This window comes from Cavia porcellus, unplaced genomic scaffold (assembly GCF_034190915.1).
Source record: "Cavia porcellus strain 051 isolate PalLab524CR breed Dunkin Hartley unplaced genomic scaffold, mCavPor4.1 scaffold_16, whole genome shotgun sequence".
Taxonomy (NCBI): domain Eukaryota; kingdom Metazoa; phylum Chordata; class Mammalia; order Rodentia; family Caviidae; genus Cavia; species Cavia porcellus.
Window position 1 is genome coordinate 6295006 of NW_026947499.1, and position 19949 is coordinate 6314954.

Consider the following 19949-nt stretch of genomic DNA (forward strand, 5'->3'; position numbering starts at 1 on the left):
ATTCCTTCCACCAGGCAGGAGCCACAGCAGCCCCAGGCAGTTGGGAGGAGGCCTCTGCAGCGCCTTCCAGCTCGAAGGAGCCAGGGAAGACAGAGCCCTCCGCGCCCGGCTGCCCACGAAGTTGCACAGGACTGGGGTAGCGCCGGGAGAAGTGAGGTAGCAGCGCAGGGCCTGGTAAAGCTGGCTGGGCTGTCAATCATGGGAACCCGGAGCAGCGCCAAATAACTCCCAGGGCCCCGGATGTGGAACTTCTCGCGGGCTCCCACGAGACAGGGGCGGCATAAAAGACAGGCGCTCCGGGTGCCCGCCAGCCTGGCACCCCAGTGGCAGGGCGTAACTTTCCTCTTTGGGTCCAGCTTTAGTCTGCAGAGCCGGTTTTCCTCTTACCCCATTTACTCCCCGCTGTCCTTCGTTCGTTCTTCTTTTTTGTGTCTTTTCTGTCTCCCTATGCAGTTCAGGCTGGCCTTGGGCTCACTTTGTAGCCCAGGCTGGTCTCGAACTCGCAGTGATCCTCCTGCCTCAGCCTCCCAGAGTGCTGGGATGACAGGCGTGTGCCACCATGGCCGGCCATCAACTATTATTTGACCTTGTTCCAAACCAGGGAGGTCAGTTGCCTATCGTCTGGCTTCTAGCAGTTTCTTTCAGAGTCATCACGGACTTCCACCAACTGTGCTCGTGTTTAAAAAAGCCTTGTTCCATACCCAATACAGATTTAGTTTATGTAATGCAATATTTAAAAAACAAAGTAAAAGTGTTTCTGATTCATCTTCTCCTCTGGCCACGATCGGATTTAGTTTCTTGGCATTGGCGACTAAACCTCGGGGCTCTGTTGGTGAATTAATGTTTATAGTACCCAATCCCCGTGCATGTATTACTTTTTCAGTTTAAAAACACGGTTTTACCAAGTTACAGAGGCTGGGCTTGAACTTGTGATCTTCCTGCCTCAGCCTCCCGAGTAGCAGTAGGTGGGGTAATAGGTGTTCACCACGGTGCCCTGCAGGATTCATGTTTCTTCCTTCTTACATCTCGGATTGTGTAGCACAGTGATTTCAAAGGCTGTCGGAATAACTCGAGATCAGATCAACATGGAAAAGTTACAGAATTGAATTTAAATATTTTAATATCAACAAAAGAGCATACAAATTGGTAACCACATCAACTCCGAATATATATATATATATATATATTTTTTTTCTTTCTTTTTTTAGTCAAAGTCTATTTATATAGCCCAGGCTGGCCTCACACTTGGTCCTCTGGCTTTAGCTTCCTGAATGCTCTAATTACAGCCGTTGGCCACCACACCTGGCTGCCTGGGAGCTCTTATTTCATGAGGGTTCTTTTTTTATTTTTTTCAATAGTGGGGATTAAACCCAGGGCCTACCCCCTGAGTGACATCCCTGGCAGTTTTTATTTGGAGAGAAGGTTTTACTAAGTCACGGAGTTGCCCATGCTGGGCTAAAACATTTTATATATATATATATATATATATATATATATATATATATATATTTTTTTTTTTTTTTTTTTTTTTTTTTTTTTTTTTTTTTTGAGTCTATGCAGTGCAAGCTGGCCTCAAACTCATGGCAGTCCTCCTGCCTCAGCCTCCTGAGTGCTGGGACTACAAGGGTGCGCCACCCTTGGGTTAAAATTTGAGACCCTCAAGGCCCCCCGCCGTTTCACCTGACCCCTGGTGAGGGTCAGGACACCAGGACCACACGGCCTTCACACTGCCAGCTCAAGGGGCTCACGGTGGACCCGACGCCTGGTTTGGGGCTGTGGGTGGGAAGTGAGTCCGGGGCTTCTAATGCAGTCCCATGTGGGGAGCTGAATGCATAGCTCCGCCGTGTTAGAATGTAAGAGACCCAGCTTGGAGACCCTTAGACCAGAGGAGGGCGAGGTGAGTGTATGATGATGCCATGGGAGACCCCAGTATCCGACAAGTTAATCTGCGCGTCCATACGTGTGTGTACGTCTTGCTGCTGTTTTGAGACAGGCTCCTGCTTGAGGGGATCCGTCTGACTCAGCCTCCAGGGTGCTCCATCGCACCCAGCTAACCAAGCTCATTTAGAGTAAAGCAGGTACAGGTGAAAACTGAAACACACCAGAGAGGGAGATGTGCAGCATCTCTGTGCCCTTCTAGGTGGCCTGAGTGTTGGGTGCACAGGGTCCCTCTCCCGGCCTGAACAGAAGCCCAGGAGGCCCATTCTTCCTGCCCCCTTCTCCGCCTGAGTAGAGTTGGAAGCCTGGCAGGGGCTCCACAGCAGACAGCTGCTTAGTGAGCACGAGCCTTGGGATCCCTCCCCAGCACTGCAAAGAAAAAGTAAAAAGAATCCGTTTTGAGAATAATTTGCACTTCCCTGTAGATCTGTCTTGTAATATTCCATGTGGAGGTCTGTACTGTCTGACCCTTATTCACCAGCATATCATTATAATTTAAATTAGAATTAGAAAATGGGTGTGGTGGTGCTCGCCTGTGATTCCAGCACTCAGGAGGCTGAGGCAGGAGGATCACTGGGAGTTCAAAACCAGCCTGGGCTACACGGTGAATTCAGGACAGCCTGTATTTATACAGTGAGACTCTGTCTCAAAAATCCAACCCCCCCCAAAAAAAAAACCCAAAACAGACCAATATCTACATCAGGCCACATTCTCAGGACCTGGTAAATTTTATCTTGAGTCAGCGCTTTGATAAGTAGCCCAGACTGGTCTTGAACCTCAGATCTTCCTGTCTCAGCCTCTCATGTGCTGGGATCTCAGGTGTATACCTCTGTACCCAGCAAGATAAACTTTTTGCAGTGAACTGGCTGGATTGAAGGCCATGTATGTTTTAAATATAGACAGACTGTGAAATTCTCCCCCAAAGTGTCCCATCCCCGCCAGCCTGAGGGCTCCAGGGACTCTGGGCTTCGCTACCCTGGAGGGGGAAGTGGGCCCTCGTGACAGCGTCCTGTGAAAACTGACCTAAAGTGCCCTCCCATGCATGCCCTCCTCCTGACTGTTCCTCCCAGCATGGTTACTCTGGGGTGGGAACAGCGTGTCCCTCGGTGTGGGTCTCGATGGGGACTCCCGCACCAGCTGGACTCCTGTCACCAGTCATTGGCTGCAGTGGCCGCAGAGGTGCCACAGGGGCCTGAGGATGGCCCAGCGCTGTGACGCCCTGCCAGGGCCCCAGCTGCCACTTTGGAAACGTCCTGCAGCTTCGCTGGGGTGGTGTGTTCCGGAACAGGAGGGACAGGGCTCTTCTTCGCCTGCCCCTCCGTCCTCCTCCTCTTTCAGCTTTTGGAGACAGTTTCCCTGTGTGTCCAGGCTGGCCTGGAGCTCCCTGGCATCGTCCTGCCTCAGCCTCCCGAATGTTTGCAATATGAGTGGGCCTCGTGGACACTGTAACGGAGCGGAATGAGTCAGTCATCAAGGGACGTGACCTGCAGGACCTCCTGGCCGGTGAAGCTCAGGCCACTGCCAGGCTTTGGGGTATCTCCATCCTCATGTCTCTCCAGGGACAGCCGCCAGCAGGTGCAGCAGGCTGGCTCCACCCAGCCTTCCCAGAAAGAAGCAGGAAGACCTGTCCCTGCAGCTTTGTTCTTCTTTTCTAGTTACTTAGTGTTTGGTTTTGGTGTTTTTTTGGAGACCATCTATGTAGCCCAGGCTGGCCTCAGACTCTCCTCAGTGCTCCTCCTGCCTCAGCCTCCTGAGTGGCTGCTGGGGTCACAGGTGTGCACTACCTCCCCCACCCAGCTGGAACCTGCTATGTTGCCCAGGGTAGCGCAGTGTGCATAACCTCCCTTAGATGCCTAAGCAGCCCTTCTTTCATGATCCCGTTCACTGTGATGGGGCGGGGACACTTTATTTTGTACTAAAATGCTGTAGCTGGGCGTAGTGTTGCACGCCTGTGATCCTGGCACTTGGAAGCTGAGCCAAGAGGATTGCTATGAGTTCAGGATCCACACAGGGCATTCAAGGCCAGCATGGTCTGCAGAGCAAGACCTTGTCCCCAAACCAAAGCTAAAACCCAACAAAAAATAAAGCAATCCCTTGATTCCTGGCTCTCACTGATTGATGTTCAGATAGAGTTCAGCTCCCTCACTGAAGCTACTTTGCACCTGCCACTTCCCTACCCAGAATGCTGTTTTCCTACCCAGAATGCTCTGCTTCCCTACCCAGAATGCTCCACTTTCATGGCCTGCTTCATTGAGTTCTTTAGTGTGGGCTCAGATTCTACTCAGAGAGGCCCTCTAAGGCAGGCTGGATTACAGCTCATCCCAAAAGATGTCCATATCTTAATTCCCCCCGGGGGGGTAAGGAGGACTTTTCTACTCTCTATAATTTAAGCGCCCCAGATACCTTACCTACACCTACCATATTTGTCCTTTTATACTGGCTATTTTTGCATAGCATACTGTCAGAGATTTATTCATATGATACCTGTCTTAGTTACTTTTTACTCGTCACTGAGACAAAATACCTGATGCTCAAAGCTAGGAAAGGAAAGGTTTATTTCTTACAGATTTTGGAGATTTCAATCCATACTAGTTGGCTCCAAGGCAGGGTGGCATGGCAGGGCCACAGTTCATGGCAGCAGCAAACAGCAAGGAGGAAACCAGCAAGAGAGAGAGACACATCTTCCTGCCATTACACCGTATGCTGGCTCCACCCCTAGGCAGGTGTAGCCCTGACACCACCAATCCAAGCTCTAGACAATGAACCAATCACAAGTGCACAATGCAAATGCATGAGGCCTGGGGGCCACCGACATAAACCATGACATTCCACCCCTGGCCCCCAAAGACTTATGCACATCCTTTATACAAAAGACATTTAGTCCACCTCCAAGAATTAGCAAAATCTTAACATTTTCAGCATTGCTGAGAAGTCGAAGTCCTAAGTCTCCTCCGATATCTATGGCCAACTCTGAACTGTAACCCCCTGTACAAATGAAACAAGGTTAAATATTTCTGAAATGCAAAGGCACAAGATACACTTTGCCATTCCAAAAGTTACAAACAGGGGAATATAAAGCATTGGAAACAAAGCAAGTCCAACATCCAGCAGGATGAACATTAAGTCCTAGAGTTCCATGCTCAGCATCTGAAGCAATCTGGTTGCAAACTCCAAAAGGCTTGGATGGTTCCACCCCCATGGCACTTCCAGGGATTTCAGCTCCCACAGCTTCTCTCTTAAACCCTGTCTGCTCACTTTTGGCAGCTTTCCTTGGATGATCCACGTTCTTGGCTTTTTCAAACTTCTGGGTTCTCCACTGCACCTTTGGCTTCACCCTTACATCTTTACAAAATGCCCTCCCTGGGGCACACTGCTTGGCCAGCCAGGCTGTTTGCAGTTGAGGTGGAAGCCATCTTACCCTCAAAATTTGTGCATTTCCTTGCACCTAAAATCAGCACCATATGGATGCCACCAAGGTTTGTTGCCAGCTGGAGCAGTAGCCAGGCTTTTCTCTCTCTTGGCTGTAGGGATCCAGTGCCTGTGGATCACTGGGCTCTGCTTACCTGAGGAAAATCTTCCTGTGGCTGCTGCCATTCTGGAGCATGGCACTCTGCAGCTTTCTCCTCTGAGCAAATCCTTTCACTTTTGCAGCCTTGAGGCTGCAAAGGGTGGAGACTCGCTGCTTCCCTCTTTCTTGTCTCTTTGTTCCTTTTCAATAATCGAAGTCTCAGCTCTGTCTTTACAATCCACAGCTCTACTGGAGTTTTCCTTCTGGCCAAACTGCTAGCATTTTAAATTATCCTGCTGGGCTCTTTGCTCTTGGTTTGTAACATAAAGCTGGCTAAAAGCCCCGATAATAGCCATGCCACAGCCTCAACATTTGACTGCCTTGAAATTTCCTTTGCCAGATTAATCAGTCCATTGCCCTTTGTCTCAGTCTCAGGCAAAGTTTCTGGGCATGAGAAAAATGCAGACTAACTTTTTGCTAAGCCATAACACATTATGGGAGGTCCAACAACCAATGCAGTCCTTCTTCCCAGCAGAAACCTCCCAAGCCTGGTCTTTACCATCGAGCTTTCTATCAGCCTTCTGGTCTCCTGAGCTCTGACCAGAATCTCCTCTGCAGAACAGCTGAAGCTGCTCCAGCTCTATGCATCCAGGTGACATGTCCAAACCTTTCCAAACTCTGCCCATAAGCCATTTCTAAAGCTTCTCGAAAACATGGTCAGGTATCGTCACAGTGACGACCCCACTCCTGGTACTAAATTCTGTCTTAGTTACTTTTTATTCGTCGCTGAGAGAAAATACCTGATAACCAAAGCTAAGAAAGGAAAGTTTTTTTTTTTATTATTTTTTTTTGGTCTTTTTCCTTTTTATCGGTACCAGGGATCGAACTCATGACTGCCTGCTTGCAAGGCAGGGACTTATGCTGCTGAGCTAAATCCCCAGACCCTAGAGGAAAGTTTTATTTCTTACAGATTTTGGGGGTTTTGGTTGGCTCCACAGCAGGGTGGCATGGCGGGGCCGCAGTTCATGGCGGCTGCAAACAGCAAGGTGAAAACCAGCAAGAGAGAGAAAGAGAGAGAGAGAGAGAGAGAGAGAGAGAGAGAGAGACCTTTTTCCACCCATTACATTGTATGCTGGCTCCACCCCTAGGTGGGTGTAGCACTGACACCATCAGTCCCAGCGCTAGACAATAAACCAATCACAAATGCACAATGCAAACGCATGAGGCCTGAGAGCCACTGTGCTCAGGGACTACCTGAACACAGGGTTTCCCTCCTTTTCAAAACTGAATAATTTTCCATGATGCAAAAAGACTGTATCTTACTTAATCTGTTGCCCATTGGCAGATGCTTGAGCTGTGTCTATCAGCAGTGATGAACCTGTGGCATGTGGGCTGCCGCAGGCTGTTTGTGTCGCTGGAAGCATGAGAGGTTCACCATCACTGCTCTAAGTTGTGGCTTTGTGAATAACAGGGCTATGAACATCAGTGCATAGATAATTTCTTTTCTTTTTTGGTACCAGGATCAAACTTGCAGCCTCGAGCTTGCCAGGCAGACGCTTACACCACTGAGCTAAATTTCCAGCCCCCAATGGATAATTTTGAGATTTCATTTTATGTTCTTTTGGACACATAGCTGGCCCTCCCTGTCCTTGGATCAAAAAATATTTTTAAAAAAAATTACAGAATTTTTCTTACCTTATCCCCAAACACCACACTGCAGCAACAGCTATTTGGATGGCAGTAAAACTGTATTAGATGTCCCAAGTCATCCAGAGGGGGGATAAGAATGAGATCATGTGAACCCATCTTTGCAAATGCTTCCTCTTTTCATTTTGGTTTATTTTTGGGGTAGACAGGATCTCACTGTGTAGCCCAGACTGGCCTTGGGCTCCAGGCAATCCTCCTGCCTCAGCCTCTTTGGGTGACTGGATTAGGGATGTGCCCCCCCTGCCTGGCTTTTTTTTTTTCTAACGTGGCCACCCCTGCGGTTTTGATTTGTGGTTTTTTTTTGCTGTTGTTGTTGCGGGTGCAGAGCTCCTTCTCATTTGCCTTGGGCATTTGTGTGTCACCCTGGAAGGACTGTGTATTCAAACCTTCCCATTTTACATTTTTATTTGTTTGCCATGCTGAGATTGAACTCAGGGCCTCCTGCAAGCTGGGCGGGCACTTTGCTCATTTTAAAAACTAAGTTACTTGTTTTTGTTGAGTGACAGAAGTGCTTTCTTTTCACATTTATTTTGTCCCCTTCCCATTTTAAAATTAGTAAATACACAGGTTAATGGGGTCTCAGTCTGGCAGATTCCTTTATACACAAAACAAGCTCTGATCATCCCCGGGCCAGCACCCTGGCTTCCGCCTATCCTGGTTTCACATTTTGGGGGTTCACATTCCTGCCCCTTGTGGCTGCCCTTCTCTCCTTGTAGGAGTTCTTTTTGTACACTGGGTGTTAACCCTCCCCAGGGAGGCCATGATGTCCCCTTCCTCCTGCCCCGAGGGCCCTCCTTCTGCACAGGCTCTGCCTTCTCACGGAGAGGAACCCAGGGGTTTGAAGGAGGATGAAAGGCTTTTGAAACAGAACCCTTGCCCACCGGGGTGCAGCAGCCTCTCCCACTGTCATCTCCTGCTGCCTCGGGCTTTAACTCTGCCTAGAAACTGCGCCCAGTTTGTTTTGTGCAAAATGAACTGGCAAGTGAAACTTAGCTCTGCCTGGCCCTTGGGGCCTCAGGAGCCCCCAAGGCACTTGGAGTGCAGGCTCTCCGGACCCCATTCTGAATTTCCCTGCACAATCTTGGGTCTGTCGTCTGCACCTGAAAGATTATTTTGCTTTTTTGTTCTTTCATACTGGGGACTGAACCCAGGCGGGGCCTTTGCACTGAGCTGTACCTCAAGCCCTCTCTGGTTTTTATTTTGAGACAGGTTCTCCCCAAGTCACCAAGTTCCCTGGAGTGGGCTCGAACTTGGGACCTTCCTGCCTCAGCCTCCCAGTGTGCTGGGGTCGCAGGTGTGCACCACTCTTTAAAGATGATGGCTATTTTTGGCACTGTGGGTGGAGTGATGGCACCCTGTCCCCATGCTGAGCACGGGCTCCACGCTGTGCCACCCGGGAGGAAAGATCTTTCCCAAGGGAGCACACTGAGCGCCTCAGGGGGCTGCTCCTGGGGGCAGGAGAGTCTCCCTTGGTTTCAGTTCAGTGAGAACCCAGTTCATCTGCCAGCTCCCTGCAGGGCAAAGCTGTCTTTTCAGTCCTTGATTTTCACAGATGCCACAGGCGGTGGAAGGAGGTGGCAGGAAGGGCCATGCTGCTGCCCACCAGGGTGGGTACCAGGGACCCCAAGGCCTGAGGGAGGCCCGGCATCTCTTGCCTTTTGGACAGTGGTTTTTACTGATGCAGGGTTCCTTGGGAACAGGAATGGGGTCTTGCTGCTTACAGCTCTAGCCCAGTTCCTGCAGGTGGTGGGGGCCGAGGACCCCAGGGGCTCAGCCCAGGTCTGTGCCTCAGCCTTTGGTCCCAGCTGTACGCATGTGACTTTGCTTAGCCTCCGGAGGGGAAGATCCCGTTTCCAAGCAACCAGAATAATAAAATGCTTAGCAGCTAAACTTCCTAAGAAATGTAGGGGAGGCAGCTCAGTGCGAAGGGCCTGGGTTCTGCCTTCAATACCAGCAAATAAATCCATTTTATCAAAGGTTTGACCTGAAATTTTCTACTTTGTGGTGCTATAAAAGTAACGCACATTCAATAGAAATTGTGCAGTATTTTCAGTTTTGAAATTTGCTCTTTTCTCAGAGAGGATGAGTTGAGATAGTCTCTCTCTCTGTCTCTCTTTCTCTGTCTCTCCAGAGTCTTACTATGAATCCTGAGCAGGCTTCAAACTCACAGAGATCCTCCTGCCTCAGCTTCCTGAGTGCTGGAATTACAAGTATCCTCAGGGGTTACCTCAGAATGTTGATTTCTCAAAAACAAGAAACAAAACCTTCCTTGTTCCTTTTAGGGGCTCAGTGCCCTCGAGGAGGGGGCATCCGTTGCTGCTGTGTGACCAGAGACACTGATGGGCCATAAATAGCGAGCATCCTCTCTCCCTCCATCCTTCTGTCCCCAGACCCCTGTTCCTCAGCTCCCAGGGCTTCAGGGACCTGGGAGGGGGAGGGGCGCCAGGAAAGGTGTGGGGAAGGTGGGGGGGGGGAGCGGAGGCAAAGCGATCCTCATCCGGTTGGCTCTGACTGAGGTCCACGCAGCACAGTGGCCTCCAGGTGACCCCTCCCCGGACGTCCTCCTCAGGTGTGGTTACCTGACCTTGGGGTAACAGTAATATCTTGAGCCAGGGCTAGTGTGCACCGTGCCAGGCCCCTGACAGCCCCTCGGAAGCGGCCACCATCCGCTGCCTTTGATGGTAGTAGCACACACCTGTCATCCCAGCACTTCGGGAGGCTGAGGCAGGAAGATCCCTGTGAGATCAAGGCCAGCCTGGGCTACACAGCGAGAGCCTGTCCCCAAATCAAACCAAACCAAATCAAATCAAATCAAAGCAAATATCTTTGGAATAACTCAGGCTCCTCCCATCCCCGAAGTGCTCACGTGGCCAGGATGCCAGCACGGGGTCCCCCACAGGAAAGGCGTGGGCAGTGGGGCTCCGTGCCAGTGTCACGTGTATCAAAGCGCGAGGTCTCCCCCTTCCCCCACAGGGTCCCCCGCACGGCGATCCGGCACTGAGCCCGCAGGGTCCCTGGCCCCGGTCCCCAGCAGAGCAGGAGGGCGTAGGTAACACGGTGGGCGCCCGGGACATGAGGACGGCGTCGCTGCGGGAGGAAGTGCAGCCCAGCAGACAGCAGCTTGGGGGGAAGGGGGGGCACCGACCGTGGCTTGCGCCTGAGAAGACATCGCGTGTGCGTGGGGAGGGGAAGTGGAGTCAGCATCTGCAACGGAGCTCAGAAAGCCCGGCCTGGACACAGAAGCCCAAAGGGGCAGGGCGTCGGCGAGTCCACTCTCCCTCCAGGCTGCTGCCTGTCAGACCTCTGTCACACCCGCGGTGCAGCCTCTCCATTGCGGCAAGCTCAAGTCCTGTAGGGCCTTTGCACAGGCCAGGCCTGCTGCTGCAGATCCCTCTGTCCCCCGGGGCCAGCTCCTTGTCCATCAGCTCTCAGACGTCCTCAGATGTCACGGGCCCAGGGGAGCCCCACCCTTCCCCCCTTTTCGATCACTCTCACTCTGTTTGTTTTTCAGGGTTCTGCCTTACTTTTGGCTCTGTGTCTGCAGATTTCACAATGGTAGCTGAAATACACTTCTTTTTTAAAAAGTGACATTTGTACTGAGCATGTGCAGGCTTTTTTCTTGTCCTGATTCTCTAAACTTCGGGGTGGAAGAATTACTTGCTTAGAATTTGTGTCGCAAGTCACCTAGAAAGGGTTTGAAGGGAGAGTGGCCTTGATCGGAGGCAAATGGGCTGTGGCTTTCCACGTGTCTGGAATCAGTCTGCTGCGGGCGGGTCTTGGCCCGTGGTGGCTCACGTGTTCAGCACGTGCTGGGCCCTGGTTTCAATTCCTGGCACCAAATAAACAAAAAATATATACATACTGGGCCGGGGATTTAGCTCAGGGGTGTAAGGCCTGCCTGCCAAGTGCTAGGGCATGAGTTGTGTTCAATTCCCGGTACAAAAAAAAAAAAAAAAAAAAAAAAAAAAAATATATATATATATATATATATATATATATATCCTGCGTTAGCTGGCTGGAAGCTTCATTCTGCGTCTGTCAGCCCTGGGATCCCTCCCTCCCTCCCTCCAGAGCCTAGGATTCTGTCCTGGGGACTGGGACAGCTCAGTAAAGCTGCTGGTGGGGACGTGGATTTGGGTCTGTTTTCAGATGCTCTTGCCCGGGGCCGGACACGGAAGAGGATTATAAATCCCAAGTCCCAGGGAGTCCCCTGACGGGGCAGCTCCAGGGCCTCAGGTCCAGGCCTCAGGCACTTCCCGCCTCCTCCAGGCACAGGATGGCTCAGGGCCCAGGCACTTCCCGCCTCCCCTGGGCACACGGTGGCCCTCCAACGGACACCCTGTGCAGGAGCCTGGCAGCCCGGAACACAGGGCACCTCGGCCTCCTGCTGCATCTTATTACCAGAAAGCTCTCCCAGAATTCCCCCTGCAAGTACTCGCATGTCTAATTGGTCAGAATTTAGTCACATGTCCAACCATCAGCCAATCACGGTGAGAGGAACATGTTCCCAAGACTGGGTTAGGTCAGGCAGGAGTGACTCTTCTTTTCTTTCGTTTTTTTCTGTCTTGTTCTCCCCTCTCTGTCTTTCTCTGTCTCTGTCTGTGTTTCTGTCTGTCTGTCTCTCGTGTCTCTCTCTGTGTCCGTCCGTCTGTCTGTCTGTCTCTGTTAGGGACAGAGCCCTGGGTCTTCACAGGCCGAGCTAAGCTTCGCAGTCTCGGCCCTCAGCGTGCTGTGTTCCTGACCCACACCCCACCCCCCACCCCCCACCCCTGGCTAGAATTTCCTTAAGCTGGGTTGCACGTTCCTGTTTTGAGCCTCTGCCTGCTGGGGGAAGGTGGGTCCTTGGCTCTTAAGAATGTAGAGAAAAGAAAGAATTTTGGGAAAGTAGCAGATGGTGTTTATCATTTACCTTTTGTTTTAACTTAAACATTTTTTTGAGACAGCCTCTCACTGGCCTTGAACTCACTGTGTAGCCCAGGTTGGTCACAGATTCACAGTGATCCCCGTCAGCTTCCAAGTATTGGGGATCAGAGTTGTGTGCCATCATTACGCAGCCCCACGTTTTAAAAAAAAAATTCTGGGCCGGGGATTTAGCTCAGCGGCACAAGGGCGTGCCTGGCAAGCACGAGGTGATGAGTTTAATCCCCAGTCCCCCCCAAATTAGTTCCTGAGAAAACCCCTAAGGCATTGTTTTCATCAGCAAAAATCCAGTATTTAGTTCCTGCAAGGATAATTTTTAACACTCCTTCAAGATAACAATTTATAGCAATAAAATAATTGTGATAATTTGTAATCACTATTTGCTCAGTTCGATCTGTTTGGAGTTTTCTTCGGTACCGAGAGTCAAGCTCAAGACCTCGTGCTTTCCAGGCAGGCGCTGTGCCACTGAACTATATCCCCAGCTCCTGTCTAGTATTTAAACAAAAAGAGGAACACATTTCTGTTTTAAAAGTATTTGTAGCTGGGTGTGGTGGCTCATGCCTGTAATCCCAGCACTTAGACTGGGGCTCGAGATTGCTTTGAGTTCAAGTCCAATCTGAACTATGTACAGGAAGACCCTGTCTCAAAAAAAAGAAATAAACCAACGATATTTAATTAAGTTCAGTAAAAAAGGCTTTCACATGCACACGTGTGCAGTCCCCAGCTGCACCCATGTAAAAGGTTGTATTTATCGCAAGTTAGCAAGATCCAGTGCCGTGAAGCCAAAGTGATCCCCAGAACTCGGCAGTATCTACAGTTTTCTCCTTGCCGTGCCAAGATTTGGGGCGGTGAGGTCTCTGTAGCAGACACTCAGCTCTGCTATCTAAAGGCCGTGTGCCAGGGAAATTGGCTGTACAGCCCAGGCTGGCCTGGAATTAGACACCCTCCTGCTTGGGCTTCCTAGAATGCTAGGTGAGGGGTGGCCAGCATCACACCAAACCCAATAAAACTTTATTTAAACAACAGGCCAGGCGCCAGTTAGCACTTCGGGTGTGTTTTGCTGACTCTGGCTTTAGATCTTAGACTGGTAGAGATATTGTTTGGGGCATCACTGATTCCTGGAGGTCCACAGAGTCACTGATGGCAAGTGGGGCTTAGCATTGAGTTACCCACTTGTCACACCATGGGGGCTGCCTCTGCACCCACCTGGGAGCTCCATGGCTCTGCAGGGACACCCAGGACTTGGGGGAGCGGAGCCCAGGGCCTTAAGGAATTAAGCACTCGTGCAGAAGCTAGGCCCCATTTCTGATGACATAGGAAGCCAGTGTGCTCTGTGGTCCCCGTGCAGCGGAGACCAAGACTCTTAACCTGAGTCGTGTGGCTCCTCTGTCACTCTGGCCAGTTCTTCTCTTGGGCCTGGGACAGTCTAGGGATGCTCAGTCCTTAGCTCCACTGCTAAATCTCCTGCCTGTCCATTCTTGTCCTTGAGAGAGACCCAGCTGCTTCTGCTTCCCCAGGCTTCCTCTCCCGAAGTTGTGGCCACAGAGGGATCCTCTGTCCTGTTGTTGGGTTTTACATCTACCATTTTGAAGTGCACAGTTCAGGGGCAGAAAGTGTGGTCTTGTGTATCCAGGACCATTGTCCATCCCAGAACTCCTCACCTTGCAAAAGATGAACCACAGACCCCCTTAGACCCCAGTTTCCCATCCCTGGCTTCCCCCCACCCTGTCCCCAAGAATCTGACTCCAGTGACCTCACATAAATGGAGTCTTTCAGTGTTTGTCCTTCAGTGACTCAGTATCTCCCTGCGCAAATGTTCTCTGGATTCATCTATGTTGTAGCAGGTGTGAGAACTTCCTTCCTCTTCTGGGCTGTACAATATTCCTCTGTCCAGAAACGCTGAGCTGCCTCTGCCTTGGGCCCTCACTAATCAGGGACACAAATACCTGTTTCTGATCTCCTCTTGATCCTTGGCAGTCCACACTCAGAAAGGGGTTCTGTGTGTCATGCTTATTCCAGTAAGGTTGTGAAAAGCTGCCACTGAGCTGCCCCGGCACACACACTGCCCGGTGTCTCATCAGCAAAGTTTCCCCTGAGCTCACATTTCCCCGTCCTCCCAAATTCCTGTCCCTTCCGGTTCCTCAGCAGTTGTCCTAGGGCATGGAAAGCTCTGCTTTGTGCTTCCCTGCAGACGAGGTCGAGCCCCTCTCCACGCGCTGGCCAGGCAGGCCGAGGACGGGGCTCAGGACTGCTGTCTTGGGCGTCCCTTTCCCAGCCGTGACCCGGGAGCAGGGAAGCCGACACCTTGCCGTGGCACTGGGCTCATGGGGAGTGCTCAGCAGCCCAGCTGGTGGGCGGGCCAGGGGCCTCTTCTGCCCCAGAGCGCCAACCCTGTGGGCTTTCAGTCCCCTGGGCCCAGCCTCCTTCCACCTCCTCCTCACCTAGTCCGGTAGCATTCCGCCCTGCCCTCTGCCTTCTTTTCTTTAATTTTTGTTTTATTTTTAATTTTTTTGGAGTTAGGTATTCAGGCTGGCCTTGAGCCTGCAGAGATTCTCCTGCCTCAGCCTCCCGAGTGCTGGGATGACACTGTAAATGCCCACTGCCAGCTCTCCGAGCCACACTGTCAGCCCTATTTCCGCTGCTGCCCTTCCCGCGGGCTGCCCTTCCTAGGTCCCCTCCACACACGCTGGCTCCCCAGGAGTGGCGTGGAGCCAGAGGTGAGAGGGTGGTTGTCACAGGTGCAGGGACACAGCAGGTATGAGTGGGCCCCGGCAGGAGGAGGTAGGGGAACATTGTCTTGGGGACCCCGTCCTTCGGTACCCGGGAACTGTGTCTCCTGTGACCACGCTGAGGCGGGCAAGGGCTGTGCCCCTTCTCTTTGCACCCCAGGCTCTGTCACCGAGGGTCAGGCGGTGGCTCCGTCCCTGCCTCTGTCTCTTCCTCCTCCTCCTCCCCATCCTGGGGATTGAGTCCAGGGCGCTGCACCCCTTGTTTATTTTATTTTATTTTATTTCGAGACAGGGTCCTAAGTTTGCAGACTAAGTTTGGCTTGTGCCTTGTAATCCTCCTGCCTCAGCCTCCAGAGTGGCTATGGTGTCAGGTGTGTGCTGCCACGCCTGGCTTATTTCCACCGCAGTGCTTGGCAGAATCAGTCAGTGCAGAGGCAGCAAGTGCTCAGCGGCAGGGCCCCAAGGCGTGTGGCACCCGCCATCTGCGGTGCAAGGCAGAGGTGGTGATTGACGCTCAGCCTCCTGGCTGCCTTCTGGGCTCCTTCTCCCTCGTCACCATGACCTCCGAGACTTCCTGGCCGGTCCGGCTTTCAGAACCAAGAGCTCCAGGGCTGCCGAGATCTAGCTGCTTCACCACTGTGGGGCCTGCACTGTCCCGTGCCCTGCCCAGCACATGGTGTGTGCCCCGGGAATCTTGTCCAGTGAGTGAGCCTTTCCCGGTGTGACCCAGGGTGGTCCGCTGCCCACCAATGGGACACGGTGTCCCAGACAGTTAACTGGAAGGCCGAAGGTTTGTTTGGGCTCACAATTTCCAGAGGGTGCAGTCTGGGGTGTCTGCTGCCGGGCAGGAGCATCCTGGGAGAAGGGCTGCTAGGGGTCTGCGGCCGGGATGTGTCCCAGCTCTCTGGGAGGACCGCATGTCCCAGGCCAGTGCAAGCAATTTAGTGAGACCCACTCTCAAAATAAAAAGGGTTCAACCACCAGCACCGAAAAGACAGGAAATTCAGCCGCAGGGAAAGTCCTGTCATCCTGCTCCTCTTGTGTCCCAGGGGATTGAAGCCAGGGTGCTCTACACGAGCCACACCCCAGCCCTGCCCTTCCTGGGTGTCCTTTGGAGATTCCCAGGCCAGCCTCAAACCTTCCACCCTCCTGCCTCAGCCTCCCGAGTGTGCCGACGCAGCCTGGAAGCCTGGTCTGCTGCTCCTGCGGTGCTGGGACAGGACCCAGGGCCTCGGCCGTGCTGGGCGAGCCTTGGTCTTGGTCTTAGGGTCATTTCTTCCCACTCACAGGCAGCCAGGACAGGGGACCTGCTGAGCCCCTCAAGCTCTCCCCGCAGCGCCCTCACACGGTGGGCCTGGCGTGCAGGAGGCGCCCAGGAGATGCTTGCCCGGGGACGGATGAGGGGGTGGGCAGGTGGTGGCAGTGCTTCCCCAGGAGGCCGCTGACATCGGGGCTGCGCTCCTCCCTCACCATCCTCCCCCGTGACACTTCGACACGTCTGGGGAGGCAGGCGCAGCTCTGAGGCTGCCCAGGGCCTTGCCAGGGCCAGGACCTTTGTCCTGGCCGCGCCCAGTGGTGATAGCACGGGTCCTGGGCCGGGACAAAGATCAGCTTCGACTGCCAGCCCCAAGGGATAGGGACTCTGATGCAGGCAGCCTCTCAAATTTGCAACGATCCTCCTGCCTCAGCCTCCTGAGTGCCGAGATTACAGGTGTGCTCCACCATACCTGGCTCCCAATATTTTTTCAAAAATTTTATTTTGAGACAAGATCTCGCTAAATTCCCCAGGCTGGCCTCCAACTTGCAATTCTCCTGCCTCAGCCTCTTGGGTAGCTACCGGTCACGGTGGTTTTTTTTTTTTTTTTTTTTTTTCTTTTTATCGGTACCAGGGATCGAACTCATGACTGCCTGCTTGCAAGGCAGGCGCTTATGCTGCTGAGCTAAATCCCCAGCCCCTGTCACGGTGGTTTTCACAGGACCCTCGGCACCCAGCCTGGTCACTCTGTCCTTTCTCCTGCGCCCACCTCTCCCCAGGGGTCAGCACCCTTTATCTCTCTTTCTCTGCTGCCATCCCTGGCACCAAATTCAAGGTCACAAGGCTGGTTCCGTGTGTCAGCCTTCTTTCATCTCTGCCCACGGCTCTCGTCAGGCAACCGCATGGCATTGGCACCACGGCCGGGCCTGCCCTTGAGCTCTTTTAGGTCAGCACCACGCACATCTGGACCTTGAGGACCAAGTGGCTCAGGAGCCACTGGTGGAGGCCGGCGGGTGAGATGCTCAGGGCGGGCAGGGACTGAGGGAGGGGCTGGGTGGCAGCTAAGTGGCTCCTTTCCAGGAACCTCCCAGCACAAGGCTGATGAAAACTCCGGGAATTCAGTAAAGGTGTATTAATCAGTGCTTTGTCACAGGATTCCTGCAGGACTAACTGATGCGCCCTGCATATGCCGAGCATTACATATGGAAGCATAGGGACAGAGTGGGTGCCTTCCTCCAGAAAGCACATAAACAGAGGCAGTGACTTGCAGCAGGTGGGAGGTCCCCTGGGAGAGGAGTCAGCCACCCACGACCTAGGGAGAGAGCATTTTAGAAGTGAGAACAGCAAGTGCAAAGGCCGTGGGGTGAGAACTGTCTCAGGAGCAGGGAGAAGGTGGGGGCACTGCTGTGAACCAGGAGAAGGGTCAGGGCACAACACATTCCGGGCACTGTACCGAGCTGGCCACGTGTCCCCAGCACATCAGTCCTCACCACAGCCACGGGAAACAGCCTTCTAATCCCCACTAAGCCTGGAGTCTCCAGGCAGTCCTGCTCTGGGGTATGTGTGGGGGGTTTTTGATTCCCTGTGCTGACCCTGCTGACGCCAGGGCCCAGCCATGTGGAGGCCCTGGGTTGGCCAGGCCTCGGAGCTAAACTGCAATGTTGAGCCCAGGCTGGGCACCATGGCAACTCCGGGAGACCCTGTTTTAAAAAGAAAAATAAAACCAACCCTAGAGATGCAGCTCAGTGCAAAGGCCCAGGGTCAAGGAGGTAACATGCGAGGTGGTGTTGGGTGTTAAGGCTGAGGCCGGGGTGGCCTCTCTGATAAGGGACCCAGGGCTGAGCGAGTGGCAGGAGTGTGCTCCCGTGGTCCGGTAGGCCCGTGTGGAGGACGTGGGCACCAAGCAAGGAGGTGGGGGTCTGAGTAGTGGCCACTGACCAGGCTCTGGGGGCCGGGGGGAGCTGACCAACGCCTCCAGAGTCAGGAGGTGAGTTGCTGCCGATGGCCGGGGGAGCAGGCTCGCGGGCCACACTGAGAGCTCTGTACACCCGGCTCCCGCCCAAACCCGGGCCGGGGCGGGGCTAGGGAGGGAAGTGGGCGGGAATGATCTGGCCCGTCCCCCATACCCTATCACCAATCACCACTCCGTATCGCGCTCCTCGTCCCGCCCATCCCGGCCTCGCCCCGCCCAGTCCCCGCCCCATCCCCGCTCCCTGCCCTCCGGCCCCCGCGCCCCGGCTGTCGGGGGGCGGCGCGCGGCGCAGGCCATGGCGCATAAAGCCGCGGGCCGCGGGCAGGGCTGCTGCTCCGCGCTCCACCGACCCGGGCTCGCCGTGCCGAGCCCCCCGTGCGCCAGGGCGCGCAGACATGGGCGGCCGATCCCGAGGGCGCAGGGCGGCCGCGGCGCTGGGCGTCGCAGGGCTGCTGTGCGCGGCGCTGGGCGTCGTGATGATCATCCTGGTGCCCTCGCTCATCCGGCAGCAGGTCGCCAAGGTGGGTCTGGCCGGGCTGGGGACGCCGGGCCGTCGCCGACCCCTGGGTGCCAGGCTGGGGCGGGGGGCGGCGCAGGCCCCGGGAGGGCTGCGTGTTCGACTCGTGTCCCGCGCGCCAGTGAGGCTGGGAGCGTGCTTCTGGGGGTCCTGGGGGTCCTCCGGGGCCTCCCCAAACGGGGGCTCAGCAGGGACCCTCCGAGCCAGGGTCTGCCCGGGAGCCCTGCTCCGAGGCGGCAGCAGCCAGCCGTGCACCCCCGCTCTGCCTCCTGCGCGTGGGCGGAGAGGCTAAGCCGCTTTTCTCGCGGCGCGGTCTGGCCCAGAGACGCGGGCGCTGCTCCCCGTCCCCATGCTGGCCTTGCTCACCCTCGCCCTGTTAGCCGGGGAGCCGCACCGGGGCCTTCGGGCCACCAGACTCTGCCCTCAGTGGCCTGGGCAGCTGGGCGGCCGGCCTGGGTTCTCCAAGCCTGGGGCTCCGCAGAGCACCACGCGGGAAGGACCTGACGGGAGGGAAACTGAGGTCGGCCTTGGCGAAATTCCAGCTAAGGTCAGAGCTGGGGTGTAGATGTGGCTGTTGTCATGAGTTGATGGCTCTTCCTCAGCTGAGCTTCTTAAGATTGGGGACTTTTCCTCCCTTTGCCCCTCTGCCCTGGACCCAGAGGTGGTGAATGGAGGGTCTGGTGGTTTCCATCTGGCTCTGTCGCGTTTACCCTCTTCCCCTATGCAGGTCCCCAGGAAAGCCACTGTTCCCTTTCTGTGTCTTGAAGGTCTAAGGCTTGTCCCAGTAAATCCTCCGAGGCAGCCTAGAGGAGCCCAGGGGAGGGGACCAAGCTGCCCCTTCCTCCTGCAGGGCTGCCGGGGTTGCTGTGATCCTTCTCCAAGTAGCGGTGCGAGTTTTATCTCTGCTCCAGGGCCTCCTGACCTCCCCCCACCCCGTGTGTACACAGTGCGCACCCAGCGGGCGCGGGGTGCCTCTCCCCAGAAGGCCCGCCTAGCGCGGGATAGCACATGACCATGCAGGGAGCGCTCAGTCTGCTGGGCTCCACCGAGGTGCCAACCTGGCCCGCCCACTCCTGGGCTTTTCACGGGCTGTCCTCTCCCCCTGGCTGTTGTCTAGCTGCGATGTTACCTGTGGGTGTGCGGAGGCTGGAGCGCACAGCCACCCCTCACCCAGTTCCTCATGGCTCTGGGAGCCTCTGAGCTCAGGGCTTCCACCGAGTGACACCCTTTGCAGGAGATGGGGGGTTGCTGTAGGACTGCATGGGGCGAGCGTGAGAGATAGGAAGTCACACCCAGCCATGCTTAGCCTGGCGCCTTCCAAGCCAAGGAGGCGCCCTGGGGGTGGAGCGCGTGGGATGTGGTGCCCGCTGGTGCCCGCCTTGGCTGCTGGTACTGGGGGCTGC

The 19949-nt window shown here is 54.4% G+C and overlaps 1 protein-coding gene across 6 annotated transcripts in view; it reads left to right on the top strand.

Moving 5' to 3' along the window:
• The first annotated feature begins 18285 nt into the window (after window positions 1-18285).
• Scarb1 (scavenger receptor class B member 1) overlaps window positions 18286-19949 on the top strand; it is a 34837-nt gene continuing 33173 nt past the window's right edge. For 2 of the 6 annotated variants that reach the window (XR_010039599.1, XR_010039600.1), the window contains exon 1: window positions 18289-18550. Coding sequence is in view for 4 of the 6 variants with exons in the window: in XM_063225486.1 (XP_063081556.1) it covers window positions 18425-18550 (126 nt within the window). In the remaining 2 variants the exon portion in view is untranslated. Of the gene's footprint in view, window positions 18551-19949 lie in introns of all 6 variants that reach the window. The other 4 variants (XM_004999764.4, XM_013154546.3, XM_063225486.1 and 1 more) reach the window with 3 other exon arrangements.